Consider the following 16,064-nt stretch of genomic DNA (forward strand, 5'->3'; position numbering starts at 1 on the left):
ATGTCTTGTTCTTGCACATGTCGACTGCACTACGTTTAAATGCTCAAATTGCACAATGTCTGACCATTTCCTGTTTCTGCACTATGATGTCTATGTTTGCACCAATGCATATGCTGACTATTTTTGCACTATGATGACTTTGCACCAAATGCAATATTGCACAACCGTTACGATACCAACGTTATCACGACAACCCTGTATGTAACATCCCACATGCCGACATTTCTTGTGTAAATACCATGTAAATTATAACTATAGCCTTATCCCCCTTGTCTTATAACATTATCTTCTCTGTTCCTTTATCTTCTTGCTCATACCTCACTATGAATGTGTCTCTTCTTCTCTTGGGGTTGTCCATCGATTCGATGATGACCATCTTCTTTTATTTGTGAGTCTGCTGATGTTTGAACAGTCCGATCCTGGATTGTGGTCGGAGACTCGGGTAAAAGAGGATACCTGCGCAATGATGGTTTTTAAAGTGGCGTAAGGGGTGCGCTTTCCCCAACGCCACTATCTTGATTGTAAAGAAGATGGTTCCAGTGGCAAGGGAGACCCTAGACGACTGGCATCTTCCTACAACTGCAGGCGGCTAACGGGATCCAGGTCTGTAGGAAACCGCCTCAAAGCGTGCCGCCACCAGCTTTTGGGATCACTCTTAGTCTGGACTCTACCCTTCGACCTGTTGGGCTTGGGTAACCCTACCAGGAGTACGAGACTCCCGCCGACATAGCTCTAGGGGTCATGGAGACGCGCAAAGTGCCCCACCACGATAAGGTGGTGATCCGTCGGGACACTATGAATGTGTAAAACTGGAGTGTCATGCCCAATTTCGTTGTCACAATATGTTAGCCCATTTGTAACAATGACAATAAAGGTATATTCTATTCTATTCTATTCTAATGATACTAAAATGAGGCAATCTGAGATTACAAAGAAAAATATTGCTAGGACCTGTAATCTCGCCAGCAAGATGAGTCGGCATCGAGTAATTGTCTCTGGCCCCTTGCCTGCAAGAGGCAATGATGAGAGGTTTAGAAGACTAGTCTCGTTAAACCGGTGGCCGGCAAGTTTCTGGAGTCAGCAGGGATTTAGGTATGTGGTTAACTGGCCTGCTTTCTAGGGCCGACCTGACCTGCTGAGGAGAGACGGCCTTCACCCTAACTGGGAAGGTGCTTTCACTCTTTCTAAAAATATAGATTACTGTTTAAGCCTTCCATGACAGGGTACACTAGTGCAGGCCAGGTCACAGGTGATTAGTGAACCTGTAACCACGGGTGTGGAGTCTGTAATGCTAGAGCTAACTAGCGCTATGCTAAATTCATGCAATTCAAATAGTATTTGTAGTTTAGAGTGTTCCATTGCCTGCACCACACACCCTGTGATTCTTACCTCTGATTCTCCCTTTTTAGGTGAGGAGGGAGAAGAAATAACATGATTTTCTACCACTAATCATCCTGCTACTCCACCTGTCAACAATATTCCTGTGGTATGGAGTTCGGGCCGCATCTGCCACCAGATAATCCTGGCAGTATAATCCTGTGGAGGTTACCACTAAGGTTGCCATTAAGGTTCAAAACTCGGGAAAGGGTTCCGCTCAGTCCACAGTGCTGAAGCTTGGCCTTCTGAATATTGGATCACTAGCCTCCAAAGCTTTACTTGTCAGTGACCTTATTAATGAACACAATCTTAACCTTATTAGCCTTTTTGAGACCTGGTTAAAACCAAATGAGTTTGTAGTGTTAAATGAGGCTTTTCCCCCTAAGTTTGTGAGTTCGCACTTGGCACGACCATGCAAAAAAGGTGGAGGCGCTGCTCTTATATCGGAAGGTAAGTTGAAATTTACTCCTGGTACCCCTACTGTTTTTAAAACGTTTGAAGCACTTGTTATGAGGTCGTTAATGTCAACACCAATTTATGTAGTTGTTGTGTATCGCCCACCTGGACCATATTTACATTTTTGGGATGAATTTTCGGAACTGTTAACAGACTTAGTAACTTATGCGGACAATGTTGTAATTATTGGTGATTTTAATGTTCACATAAACTCCCCATCAAATTCACTTGCAATTGCTTTTAAGTCACTGATTGATACATTTGGTTTCAATCAAATAGTTGATGTGCCCACTTATAAAGATGGGAACACTCGAGATCTTGTTCTGACCCGTGGCGTAGTAGCCTCAAATGTTAGTGTTACCGTATCCTAATGCGATCTCTGATGATTATCTTGTTAAGTGTGAGGTGCTGTTTAATGTTTACTGTGATAAGGAAAATGTAGGCTTTAGCGTCGCAATATCCGCCCTACAACGGCATTAGCTTTAAAATAACTATTACCTATGGTAACTGCAGCCTTCCCTGTACACTGGGTCTGTTGACTCACTTACAAACAACTTTAATACTGCTTTGGTTAATGTTTTTGATTCTCTGGCGCCCCTAAGGCATAAATTTCGACCTAAGAAGCATACACCTTGGTTTACTGAAGAAACCAGGGCACTCAAACAAGGTTGCAGAAAACTTGAACGAAAATGACAAAGCTTGGAGGTCTTCCGACTGGCCTGGTGTGACAGCTTGCTGAAATATAAAGTAGCTCTTGCCTGAGCTAAAGCATCGTTTTTCTCTAAGACTATTGTTAAACATAATAATAATAATAATAATAATTTCCTTGTATTGTCATTCTGTGTAACAATGTACACAGAACGAAATGTCGATTGCACCTGACCCGTTGTAGCGAGCCGATGCAGCCGCAGCCAACAGAGGGCGCCGCCGACCACTTTTTAAGTCTTAGGAATGACTCGGCCGGGGCGCGAACCACCGACCTCCCAGTCTCAAAGCGGGCGCCTTACCATCTAGGCTACTGGAATAATCCGAAATTTTTGTTTGACACAATGGCGAAATTAACCAGACAACAACCTAACCCAAATAGTTCTACTTATTCTGCTAATGACATTATGGAATTTTTTAATAAAAAGATTCAACTAATCAGGAATTAAATTTTAAAAGAACGCTCTGTAACCTCCTCCTATCTCAAAGATGTGGAGGTGTTAGGTAAGGACCGTGTCGGCGGTTGTTCAGAAACATTCTCCAGGTTCAATGATTTGTCCCCTGATAGTCTAATACAGATGGTCAGTAGGGCCAAACAAACTACTTGCCTGCTTGATCCGTTTCCAGCTTCACTGGTGAAGGATCTGTTTGGGATCTTAGGACCATCAGTTTAAATATTAATAATATATCGCTATCCTCGGGTATTGTTCCTGTAGCCTTCAAGTCTGCCGTCATCAAACCCTAGCTTAAGCGACCTAACCTTGACCCAGAAAGCCTAGTGTCAAATCTGCCATTTTTTGCAAAATTACTTGAAAAGGTCGCTGCACAGCAGTTAAATGACTTCATGTCAGAAAATAACCTCTTTGAAACTTTCCAGTCAGCATTTAGGGCAAACCAATCTACCGTATTTTCCGCACTATAAGGCGCACCGGGTTATAGGGCGCACCCCGAAAAAATAGTTTTTGGTCCTATTTTTGACAAACATAAGACGCACCGGATTATAAGGCGCTACAATGGGAACGTCAACAAAACAGTCAGATAGTTCAGTCCAACTTATTACCCCCCCCTTAGCTTGCAAAGACGCAAATACGTGTCGAGAACACGTGCGGATGCAGTGTCCGTACGATGTCACTCAAATGGATCGTTCCATCATTCGAAAGGTTAAAGTCTTGGGATTCAAGAAATGCCAACCATTCCTTTGTATCTATTTTCTTTTTCGCTCGCAACTTTACTGTGCATATGACGATAAACGCTTGGAATTGAGTTTAATTGAAAAATAGACACTCCATTCCATCTATTATCTGCACCGCTTATCACAGAAACATCAAGTTCAGTCTGAAACAAGATACAGGGTCAATGTAAAACCCGGAGTAGCTCACCAAAGTCGTTGTGTTCATAATAATGTGCAGCCAATGTCCTCTTATATCCGTGAGGGTAGTAAATCCAGGAGAATAAAATATTTTCAAATACAGAATAGAAAAAAATGCTTTCTCTATGCCGTCAGCCACGTGCCATAAACATTCATCTTTTTCGGCCAATTGCAGGCTTTGTGTTGCCGTTTAAGCCAATGCCAGCCTGTAAATGATAAAAAGGATCCGCCCTTTGACCTCCGAATAACTTTAGCCAATAGTGATCGATTCAAATGATGATTGACACATTGGTTAGCCAATGAAACGCCGGTAAATAAATCCCAGCATACACTGCGTACTACTTGACGTTCGGGGGAAAATCTAGTCGGCGGCTGCAAGTTATTTGGAAATCTTTGCAATTTTAAAATTGATCCATAAATAAGGCACACTGTATTATAAGGCGCATGGTCAGCTTTTGAAAAAAATAAAGGCTTTTAGGTGCGCCTTATAGTGCTGACAATACGGTACTAAGACAGCCCTGGCTAAAGTAACCAATGATCTCCTTTTAGCAATAGATTCCAGTGCCTCATCAATGTTACTGCTGCTGGATCTCAGTGCTGCTTTTGATACTGTCGACCACAACATATTACTTGTTCGTCTGGAATGCATTGGTATCTCAGGAACTGTACTCTCATGGTTTAGGTCCTACCTGTCAGACAGGATGCAATGTGTTAACTATGCCAATCTGACCTCTAAACAATCTAATGTCCCCTGTGGTGTTCCACAGGGCTCTGTACTTGGCACCCTTCTTTTTAGTATTTATATGATCCCGCTTGGTGACATTATCCGCAAGTATAATATTAGTTTCCATTGCTATGTAGATGACACTCAACTGTATGTGCCACTGGAGACAACTGGACAGTTAAGTTGTAGAAATCTGGAGGCTTGCCTTACTGAGATTCAAAGATGGATGTCACTTAATTGTTTGCGCCTTAACCCAGAAAAAACTGAAATGTTGATTATTGGTCCAGCTCACTGTCGTGAGCTGTTTTCAAACACTACCCTGAACCTAGACAAATGTAATATCACCCATAGTGACTCGGTCAAAAATCTAGGTGTTATATTTGATCCGAATCTGTCGTTTCAGTTACACGTGAAAAATATTACTAGAATAGCTTTCTACCACCTCCGTAATATTGCGAAGATTCGTTCGATGCTGTCCCAATCAGATGCAGAGGTTTTAATTCATGCGTCTATTACTTCTCGGCTTGATTACTGTAATGTATTGCTTTCTGGTCTCCCGATGTTTAGTATCAAAAGTTTGCAGCTGGTTCAGAATGCGGCAGCTAGACTTTTGACTAAGACCAAAAAGTTTGAGCATATTACTCCTGTATTGGCCAACTTGCACTGGCTCCCAGTCCACTTAAGATGAGACTTTAAGGTTCTCTTATTAACATACAAATGTTTGCATGGACTTGCACCCTCTTATCTCTCCGATTTGATTTCCCCCTATGTTCCTGCACGGAGTCTGCGCTCAGAAAATGCCGGTCTACTTGTGACTCCGAGAGCCAAGAAGTCTGCAGGCTTGAAAGCGTTCTCCATCCGGGCCCCGGTGCTATGGAATGCCTTGCCTCCGGAGATAAGATCTGCAACCTCAATGGAAGTTTTTAAATCAAGGCTTAAGACAAACTTCTATTACAAAGCTTATGATTGATGCCCACCTCATATTCTTTATCGTCCTGTCTTTTTCCCACTGCCTGCCTGGTGGTGATACGAATGAGAAGGACGATTTGAGATGAGTCAGCAGACCAGCGTTTGACCTGAAGCATATGAACGCCTGCATGGACCAGCTGGCAGAGATGAGAAGCTGCGTCGTGACCGTCATAGACTTTCTGGACTAATATACAGGCTGGGGGTGTCGCTGCTGTCATGCACTTTCCTGACAAATTTTTAACATGTTACCAAGTGTTTACTATGTTTGTGTACTGTAATGCTAAATGTTATTCACCCTGGTCATCCTGAAAGGGGGATACCACTTGTGAGGTCCCTTCTCGGGGTTTCTCTTTTTCTCACGCTGAGGTTTAGAGTTGTTCCTTGCCCGCATGTTGGTTTAAGATCAGGTAATTGTGTCATTGTAATCCTGTGCAGTCCTTTGAGACATTTTTGTGATTAAGCGCTGTATAAATAAATTTGACTTGACTTAATGAGATTTGCCACTTTGCAGTTTTGTGTTCCTTCCTGCCTAATAATGTGTTAAAAATGTTACAGATATATCCAGAGTATAAGTCGCACTCCCGGCCAAACTGCCATTTTTAGTTTAGCAATTTGAAAGTTATTGTGCCACCAGAGTCTGAATAGAGTTCTTCCTTAAAATATCAATTAAATCCAAAACACTCCATTGATCCCTCTCCCGTGTTTTCGGCCGCCAGGTTTGTTGATTACTTTGCTTCTTCCCACCTGGTTGAATGCACAGTAGTGTTGTCTCTGGCCTATCGATGACGATCAGGTGGCATGGATGCGTCTTGATCGATCACACAGCAGTTGCATTCTAAAAGTTAAAAAATACAGTGGCTTGCGAAACAATTTGGCCACCTTGAACTTTGTGACCTTTTGCCACATTTCAGACTTCAAACATAAAGATGTAAAACTAATTTTTTGTAAAGAATAGAAAATGGGACACATTAATGAAGTGAAACGCACTTTATTGGATATTTTAAACTTTTTACAAATAAAAGTCGAAAAAGTGGGTGTTATTCAGGTTATTCAGCCCCATTGAGTTAATACTTTGTAGCGTCACCTTTTGCTGCGATTACAGCTGCAAGTCGCTTGGGGTATGTCTCAGTTTTGTGCATAAAGAAATTGATATTTTTGCCCAATCCTTCTTGCAAAACAGCATGAGCTCATTGAGTTTGGATGGAAAGCGTTTGTGAACTGCAGTTTTCAGTTCTTTCCACAGATTCTCAATTGGATTGAGGTCTGGACTTTGACTTGATTGTTTTGTGCCTATTTGAATAACAAAACCAACTACAAACCAGGACAGCTTTGCCAAATCTCCATTAAAAGGTTAACTTTCTTCACTTTTAGAGTCACTTTCCAAAGTTAGAACAACAGTCCTGGCAGACACATTAACCCAAGCAACGACAATCCATTATTTTCATTATAATCTGGTGGGGATTTCTTCACCTCTGTAGTCTTGGTCAGGGTTGAAAAAAATGAAACTGTTTCATGAAACACAAGCGCCAAGACAATAACTTTAACTTCCGCAAACAATCCATTGTGACGTTGCGTGTCCTCCTTTGTGCCAGCACGACACTTGTAAGACGCCTAGATGTCACAGGAAGTCGCTTTTAGTTGGAAATGTAAACAATCTCCCAGAGATATTGGATTTCACCACAAAAAGTTTTAAGTCTTACGTATGAATAGGCCAGGGCTCGAACTTGGGACCTCCCAGTCTCTGGGGAGACACCCAACCTTAAGGCCACCGCGCTGGTCCGCCACTTTACATGTGACACGGGGTGCACTGCCCAATTGGACGTGCGCAATTTGAAGAAAATCTGAGACTTTTATGTGCACCTTATGGTCATGCAAATACGTTAAATAAACACTGGTGGTGACCATCCTTCAAACTCCTAATGGCAGGCAGATCATGTCCCTGAGCAACTGTCTGATGTATGACGGCCGCTTGGAGTGCGGCTCGGAGAGAACAGCCTTGGCTCTCCTCTCTCTACCCTGGTTGATGTCTGTGCAGTCGGAGCTTGCCTCTCTGTCGGACTGGTGTCCTGGATTGGATCTAGCATGGGTGCACGCTGTGTTGTTACCTAGCAAACCAGTTTGCTTCCTTGATTGCTCAGCGGTATGTAAGAAACCAACTCGTTGAGTTTCAAGCTTTGTGCACTGTTATTCCCAAACATTAATTATGCCATCTCCCACGCAAGGTGCCAGCTTTAGAGTCTTTCGGACAAGGAGGCATAAGCAATAGCACCGAGGCGGCCATCATTCACCTTCTTCTGTCACTGATGATAAAGGTAAGTGTAGAGGCAGACATGGGTAGAGTACCCCAAAATGTTTTACACAAGTAAATGTATTGTTACTTTAGAACAGGGGTCGGCAACCTATGACACGCGTGCCAGCAGTGGCACGCAAGGGGTTAACCAGTGGCACGTGAGCGCACGGCAAAGGACTATAAATAATACTGTAATGATTATTTTTAAAAATTCATATATCTACCTGAAATATAGACATTTTTAGTTGCGCGCCGTGTTGTTTAGGGCGCTTTATGGTAGCCCCCCCTTCTCTGCTCCGTGTGTGTGTGTGTGTCTGCGCGATGCCTCGCAGAGGAGGAGAGAACTGTGTTTTAACCTAAGTACAGAAACCCCGGCACGCGATAAATTAATGTATCATGACAGTCTTCCAGCGGAAAAAATCTCGTTCTTTCCAGCCAGCGTGGACAGATGACTGGGGCTTTGTGCAAAAAGAATGACCGTGCTGTCTGTGCATTATGCCTCGACAGCGTTGTTGCTCGCACATCAAGTGTTTAAACGTCATCACGAGACGAAAAATGAACATGAATTCAAGGATGAGTCGGACAAGGTGGAGACATTAAAATGGGCTGTACGGCAAACAAAAACAGACCTTGAAAACCTTTGTCACTGCTAAAAACACCACCACTGAAGCAAGTTATCGCATTGCTCACTGCATAGCAAAGCACGGAAAACCATGTACTGTACTATTCTTTACTGTGTGTGTGTGTGTGTGTGTGTGTGTGTGTGTGTGCGCGTGCGTGCGTCAGCTCGCGTCCCGGGGTCCAATTAGGAGCTTTTTAACTGCAGCAACTTTAAAATACGCTATTGGAGCTGGAATTACCGCGGCTGCTGGCACCAGACTTGCCCTCCAATGGATGCTGCCCGATGTGTTTGTGTTCGGCTCATTCCAATTACGGAGACTCGAACGAGTCCCGTATTGTTATTTTTTGTCACTACCTCCACGCACACGCACGCACGCGCACGCACACACACACACGCACGCGCTGCTTTACAGCTGTCATTTCTGTTGCACTTATTTTCAAGTATCCTTCTGCCTTGCTGCTGTTATTTAAGTTTTTATACTTTTTGCAATAAGATTTCATTGATGAATGGTATGGTAGCTGTCCATAGCACTTGTTTTTTGATTGTAGTATATTCTTGAAGAAGAATGGTTGATTCTTCAACAATAAAAAGTTTAAGGCCCAATCCCATTCCTCTCACTTGGCCTTGAGAACCCTCCAGTGAGGTCCTTCCATAGTGTAGTCCCCTCAAGTAAGAGGAGTGCAAGTGAACATTGTCCCCTAAGAAATTGGACGGCACTTGCAAGGTTCCACTCCAGTCCAGTAGATGGCCGTAATGCTAATTAGCTGTAGACCTCAGTGACGTATTGGCCTACGTCACATGTAAACAACTTGAGTCTCATCCTGTGGTGTGGCAGTTGGAGAGTACGTGCAACGTTGAAAATGACCGCTACAGCTGTATTATTACCGATCGCCTTGAAGCTCATCACCTTTTCAGTGTTTCCAATCAACGTAGAAATGCGCTAAACTGAAGACTGCTTCGACAAGTTGCTCACATTAATTTATTAGTTTATTGATGAACAAGAATAGTGGAAGATAAATTGGTCAGTTATACGATTTCAATTTACATCCATGTTTTATATTTGGCCTGGTGTAAAATTACAGCTCTGTTGGACATAAAAAATGTGTTGTGTGAGTCGTTCATCTTGGTGTGGCACACTGATTTAAAAGGACATTTGAAAGTGGCACGCCACACCAAAAAGGTTGCTGACCCCTGCTTTAAAATGATATGATTTAAGTAAAAGTAACAAGTAGTAATCTAAATCATCCATCCACTATCTGCACCACTTATCCTCAGTAGGGTCACGGGGGTGCTGAAGCCCATCCCAGCTATCTTCAGGCAGGGGACACCCTGAACTGGTTGCCAGGCCAATCACAGGGAAAAAAGAGACAAACAACTCACTTGCTCATTCACATCTAGGGACAATTTGAACCGGTCAATTAATTTCATATTAACAATTGTTTTTCAAATACTCGTAGGTCAAGAAATGTGTATTTATTTTATATAACGATGAGGCTCACCTAGAGCAGCACGGCGGCGCAGTGGTTAGCGCGCATGCAGCACAGTTCTGGAGTTTGCATGTTCTCCCCGTGCTTTCGTAGATTTCCTCGGGCACTCCGGTTTCCACCCACATTCCAAAAACATGCAACCCTACTGAAGATAAGCGGTGCAGGTAATGGATGGATGGACGGAGGCTCACCTTGAGGGAGCTGACATGATTGTTGCTAAGGGTAACCCCCTAAAAAATAAATTTTGAACGATAGGACGAAAAAGATTGTGAGTAAAATTTTACGATTTGGTCACTTTGAGTAGTTTGTCTCGTGGTCAAATTATACAGGGTCCCTTTAGACCAGGGTTCTCAAACTCGCAGCCTCGGGGCCAATAGCGCCCCCGCGATGATTGTCTGAGGCCTCCCGGCTTAACCCTTTATCATACCGGCTGCCTAGAATTGTTATTTTAGCCATGAAAGAGTCAGAAATCATGTTGAGGGATTACTTTTGACTTTTGACAACCTAAACTTTTAATACCTGGCAATACCACAACTATGCGTTAAGGCTATTAAATAACAGTTTTAAATGAAAAACATAACAAAAAACGGACTTCGATTTTTCTGTATTATAATGAAGTAGGGACACAACTGAACATGAACACATTTAGGACAACATAAACTAAAAATATGAACTTGTACAAATGTATTAAAAAAAAAAGTTTTGAGTATTGCTCTCTCAGTTGTCACTAGATTGTTATTTATTTTTTATTATGAGCGGTCGTTTCTTTGGGCCTGTGTGGTTTATGGTAAGGCTGGGTTAAAGCAATTTAAATAGCGCTTGTCGAACGGGAGCGCCGGCGCCTCTATGTTAATAAGAGGGTTCATTAAGGTTTTCTTGTGGAAAAATAGGATTTGGCCTTAACACACCCAAACTCTAGCTCTTTACTGTAATTTCAGTCTGATCCCCCTGATTTAATCCCTATCACGCTGAACTACTTGCATTAATGTAATTATACTTTACCTGACACAATGGCTACGCCTTTTCTCATAAAAAGCCATTTGGTCGAGATGATTGTCATTAGAAGGTATGATCTCTTGTTAACCAAAACAATGCCTCTCTCAGGCGCATTCAAAAACCAGATACATTGTCGAAATTTTGGAATATTTGAAGAAAAAGTATTAACGTATCCGTAGTTGTTCGTACAAAAGTATGCACCCAAGCTGTTTTCACAAGATGAAAGAAAGGATGCTGGTTTGAGCACAATAATTTGCTGGAATTAAAGGGAAGATCTTGAGCCCGGGCCCGAACCCAGCCTGTCGGGCCTAGAATGTCAATCATTACTTTGGGTGCAGGCTCGGTTTCTCTCTTGCTGAATTTTTTTTTTTTTTTTAATAATCTACTCGTGGTCTGTGTTTCCTTTTCCTTGTGAAAGATTCACGCAGCGCAGCAATCAATAGAGTAAGCCAAAATACCCCTTTCTTCCTCCTCACAAGTATCCATCTATTATCTGTTCCGCTTATTCTCACTAGGGTTGCGTGGGGTGCTTTAGCCCATCCCAGTTCTCTCCAGGCAGGGGACAACCTGAACTGGTTGCCAGTCAATCACACGGAGCAAACAATGCACCCGCTCATTCACACCGAGGCACAATTTGGACCACCCAATTAACATGACATGCATGTTTTTGGTGGAAACCAGAGTGCCTGCAAACACACAGGCATGGGGAGAACATGAAAACTCTGCACGGGGAGGCTGCGGTAAATGTAATTGAACCCTGGACCTATGCACTGTATGGCTGTGTGGTAAGAACCCAGCCACTGTGCTACCGGTCCACACGAGTAAAATATGAACATTGGGGTTTGCTTTGCACTCCATCTCCCATATCAAGTTAATTAGTCTGGCTCATGCGCGACCAGGCTTCAATACCTGCGGCCGGGCTTTTTTTTTTTTTTTTTTTTTAGGCCCGATCTTACCATCCATCCATCCATCCATTATCTTCCACTTATCCGTGGTCAGGTCGCGGGCGCAGCAGCCTTAAAACGGAAGCCCAGACGTCCCTATCCCCAGCCACCTCCTCCAGCGTTCCCAAGCCAGCCAAGAGACATAGCGTGTCCTGGGTAGCCCCTGGGGCATCCTGCCGGTGGGACATGCCCGGAACGCCTCCTTAACTGGCTCCTCTCACTGCGGAGTAGCAGTGGCTCTACACAGAGTCCCGGATGACTGAGCTTCTTACCTTATCTCTAAGGGAAAACCTAGACACCCTGCGGGGCAAACTAATTTCGGGCACTTGTATCCGAGATCGTGTTCTCTTGGTCTTAACCCAAAGTTCATGACCATAGGTCAGGGTAGGAACGTAGATCAACCAATAGATCGAGAGCTTTGCCTTTCGGCTCAGCTCCCTCTTCACCACGACGGACCGGTACAGGGTCCAAATGACGGCAGACGCTGCACCGACCCGTTTGTCGATCTCCCGTTCCATCCTACCCTCACTCGTGAACAAGACCCCAAGATACTTGAACTCCTCCATTTGGGGCAAGATCTCATCCCCAACCCGGAGGGAGCATGCCGCCCTTTTCCGGCTGAGTGCCATGGTCTCGGACTTAGAGGTGCTGATCCTCATCCCGGCCGCTTTGCACTCGGCTGCGAATCGCTCCAGTGAAGCTGAAGATCACGGCCTGAGGAAGCCAACAGCACCACGTCATGTGCAAAAAGCAGTGATGCAATGCTGAGGCCCTCAAACCAGACTCCATCCCCACCAAGGCTGCGCCTAGAAATTCTGTCTATAAAAGTTATGAACAGAATCGGTGCCAAAGGCAGCCCGGTCTAGAGGCACTGTCCCCAATGTCCAAGCGATGTTGCAGAGGCGTTTCATCCATGACACGCCCACAGCATCCAGAGCCTTAATGAACTCCGGGCAGATATCATCGACCCCTTGGGCCCTGCCTCCAAGGAGCTTTTTGACCTAGGTGACTTCAACCCCAGAGATGCGAGAGCCCAACTCGGAGTCCTCCGGCTCTGCTTCCCCAGAGGAAGACGTGTCGGTGGGATTGAGGAGGTCTTCAAACTACTCCGCCCACCGATTCACAACATCCCGGGTCGAGGTCAGAAGCGCCCCATCGCCACTATACACAGTGTCGATGGCACACCGCTCCCCCACCCTAAGACGCCGAATGGTGGACCAGAATTTCCTCAAAGCCGTTCGGAAGTCGGGTTTCATGGCCTCGTTAAACTCCTCCCATGCCCGAGTTTTTTGCCTCAGCAACCGCCGAAGCCGCGTCCGCTTGACCAGCCGATACCTGCCAGCTGCTTCCCGAGTCCCACAGGCCAGGAAGGCCCGATGAGACTTTCTTCAGCTTGACGAAATCTCTCACCGCCGGTGACCACCAACAGGTCTGAGGGTTGCCGCCGCGGAAGGCACCGACTACCTTACGGCCACAACTGCGATCAGCCACCTCGACAATGGAGGCGCAGAACATGGTCCACTCGGACTCAATGTCCCCCGCCTCCCTCAGGACATGGGCAAAGTTCTGCCGGAGGTGTGAATTTAAACTTCTTCTGACAGGAGATTCTGCTAGCTGTTCCCAACACACCCTCACAACACGCTTGGGTCTGCTGGGTCGGATCAGCATCTTGCCCCACACTCGGAGCCAACTAACCACAAGGTGGTGATCAGTTGACAGCTCCGCCCCTCTCTTCACTCAAATGTCCAGAACATGCGGCCGCAGGTCAGACGAAACGACAACAAAGTCTATCATCGAACTACGGCCTAGGGTGTCCTGGTCCCAAGTGCACGTATGGACACCCTTATGTCTGGACATGGTGTTCGTTATGGACAAACCATGACGGGCACAGAAGTCCAATAACGTAACACCACTTGGATTAAGGTCAGGGGGGCCGTTCTTCTCAATCACGCCCCTCCAGGTCTCACTGTCATTTCCCACGTGAGCGTTGAAGTCTCCCAGCAGTACAAGAGTCCCCAGGGGGCGCTCTCTCAAGCACACCCTCCAAGGACTCCAAGAAGGGTGGGTACTCTGAACTGCTATTTGGTGCATAAGCACAAACAACACACAGCAACCGTCCCCCCACCCGAAGGCGGAGGGAGGCTACCCTCTCGTCTACCGGGCTGAACCCCAACATACAGGCGCTGAGCCGTGGAGCAACAAATATGCGCCTCTCACCACGGGCAACTCCAGAGTGGAGGAGCGTCCAACCCTTCTAGAGATGACTGGTACCAGAGCCCAAGCCGTGTGTGGAGGTGAGTCCGACTATATCTAGTCTGAACTTCTCAACCTCACACACCAACTCGAGCTCCTTCCCTGCCAGAGAGGTAACATTCCATGTCCCAAAAGCCAGTTTCTATAGCGTTGCGCCAAGGACCCCTCCCTTCACCGCTACCCAGCTCTCTACGCACCCGACCCCTTTGGCCCCTCCTACAGGTGGTGAGCCCATAGGAAGAGGGTCCCACATCGTCCCTTTGGCCTGTGCCCGGCCGGACCCCGTGGGCAAAGGCCCGACCACCAGGCGCTCGCCAGCGGACCCCACCTCTAGGCCTGGCTAGAAGGGGGCCCCGGTAAATGTGGACCAACGTTTTTTCTCTTCATAAGGGGTCTTCTGATATGCGTTTTGTCTGGCCACTCACCTAGAACCTGTTTGCCATGGGTGACCCTACCAGGGGCTTAAAGCCCCCGACAACATAGCTCCTAGGATCATTGGGACACACAAACTCATCCACCACGATAAGGTAGCAGATGATGGGGGCCCGATCTTACCTTAAGCCAAAATAGACTATCACTGTTTTAAGAGATTAATTGCTCATTTTAAATGGCAAAAAGCTCCAAAATGTTGATTGCACTGATTTCAAGTCATGTTTTTTGTGACGCCCTTAATTACAAGAAGTCTCAAAGGGCTGTACAGACAACACATAGACCTAATCCACATGAAATATAGGTAATAACAGGATGTCTGGGTGACAGATTCCTGAAGTCAACACCATTTATAATCTATAGAATATAAGTGTGTTTTAAGCGCAGATTTAAATACCTTCACTGAGGTCGTAGATCAAATTTTAGTGGGCAGATCATTCTGCAGAACCAGGGCCTGAATGGAGAACGCTCTCGAACTTGCGGATTTTCTTTTGCCTCTTGGGATCACTAGGAGACCAGCATTTTTCGAGCGAAGCCTATTGCAGGAACATAGGGGGAAATTAACGATACAATGGGGCAAGTCCATGCATAATTTATAATAGTACTAACAGAACCTTAAAATCTCGTCTTAAACTGACAGGGAGCCAGTGCAGGCCAGCCAGAATCTGATCAAACTTTCTTGTCCCTGCAGCATTTTGTACCAGCTGCAGGCTCTTGATGCTAGACTTTGGGAACCAGAGAGTAGTACATTATTCGAAACTGGAGGTAACAAACATGAAATATAATATCGGCATCAGACTGGGACACCATAGAGCTATTTTTCGCAATGTTGCGAAGCTGTAATAAAAGCTGTTCTAGTAAAAGTCTTTTTGTGTAACTGAATGGACAGATTAGGGTCAAAACTTCACGTTGCATTCATCAACTTGTGCAAAATAACATTTCTATACACAATTTATACTACCGTATTTTCCGCACTATAAGGCGCACCTAAAAGTCTTAATTTTTTTCAAAAGCTGACCATGCGCCTTATAACACAGTGCGCCTTATATATGGCTCAATATTAAATTCGCAAGGTCTCGCAACTTACTCAACAGCCGCCGACTCGATTTTACCCCGAACGTGGAGTAGTCCGCGGTGTATGCTGGGATTTATATACCGGCGTTTTATTGGCTAACCAATGTGTCAATCATCATTTGAATCGATCACTATTGGCTGAAGTTATTCGGAGTCTCGGATTAGCTAGAGGGCCAAAACAAACCCTGCAATTGGCCGAAAAAGATGTGTCAATCATCCGTTAAATCGATCGCTATTGGCTGAAGTTATTCGGAGCCTCGGATTGGCTAGATGGCCAAAACAAACCCTGCAATCGGCCGAGTTTAGCAAGCTTGCTAAAGTACGCCATAAAGAAACATGTTTCATTAGTCTGTATTTGTAAATATTCTA

General features: G+C 45.1%; 1 protein-coding gene across 2 annotated transcripts in view; it reads left to right on the plus strand.

Moving 5' to 3' along the window:
* dna2 (DNA replication helicase/nuclease 2) overlaps positions 1-16,064 on the plus strand; it is a 117,993-nt gene that overhangs the window by 74,901 nt on the left and 27,028 nt on the right. For both annotated transcript variants that reach the window (XM_088334853.1, XM_088334854.1), the window contains 2 exons: positions 7,527-7,740; positions 7,823-7,912. In XM_088334853.1, coding sequence (XP_088190979.1) covers positions 7,527-7,740; positions 7,823-7,912 — 304 coding nt within the window. The remainder of the gene's footprint in view (positions 1-7,526; positions 7,741-7,822; positions 7,913-16,064) is intronic.

This window comes from Urocampus carinirostris, chromosome 4, assembly GCF_059441175.1.
Source record: "Urocampus carinirostris isolate Australia breed hairy pipefish chromosome 4, RoL_Ucar_1.0, whole genome shotgun sequence".
NCBI lineage: Eukaryota > Metazoa > Chordata > Actinopteri > Syngnathiformes > Syngnathidae > Urocampus > Urocampus carinirostris.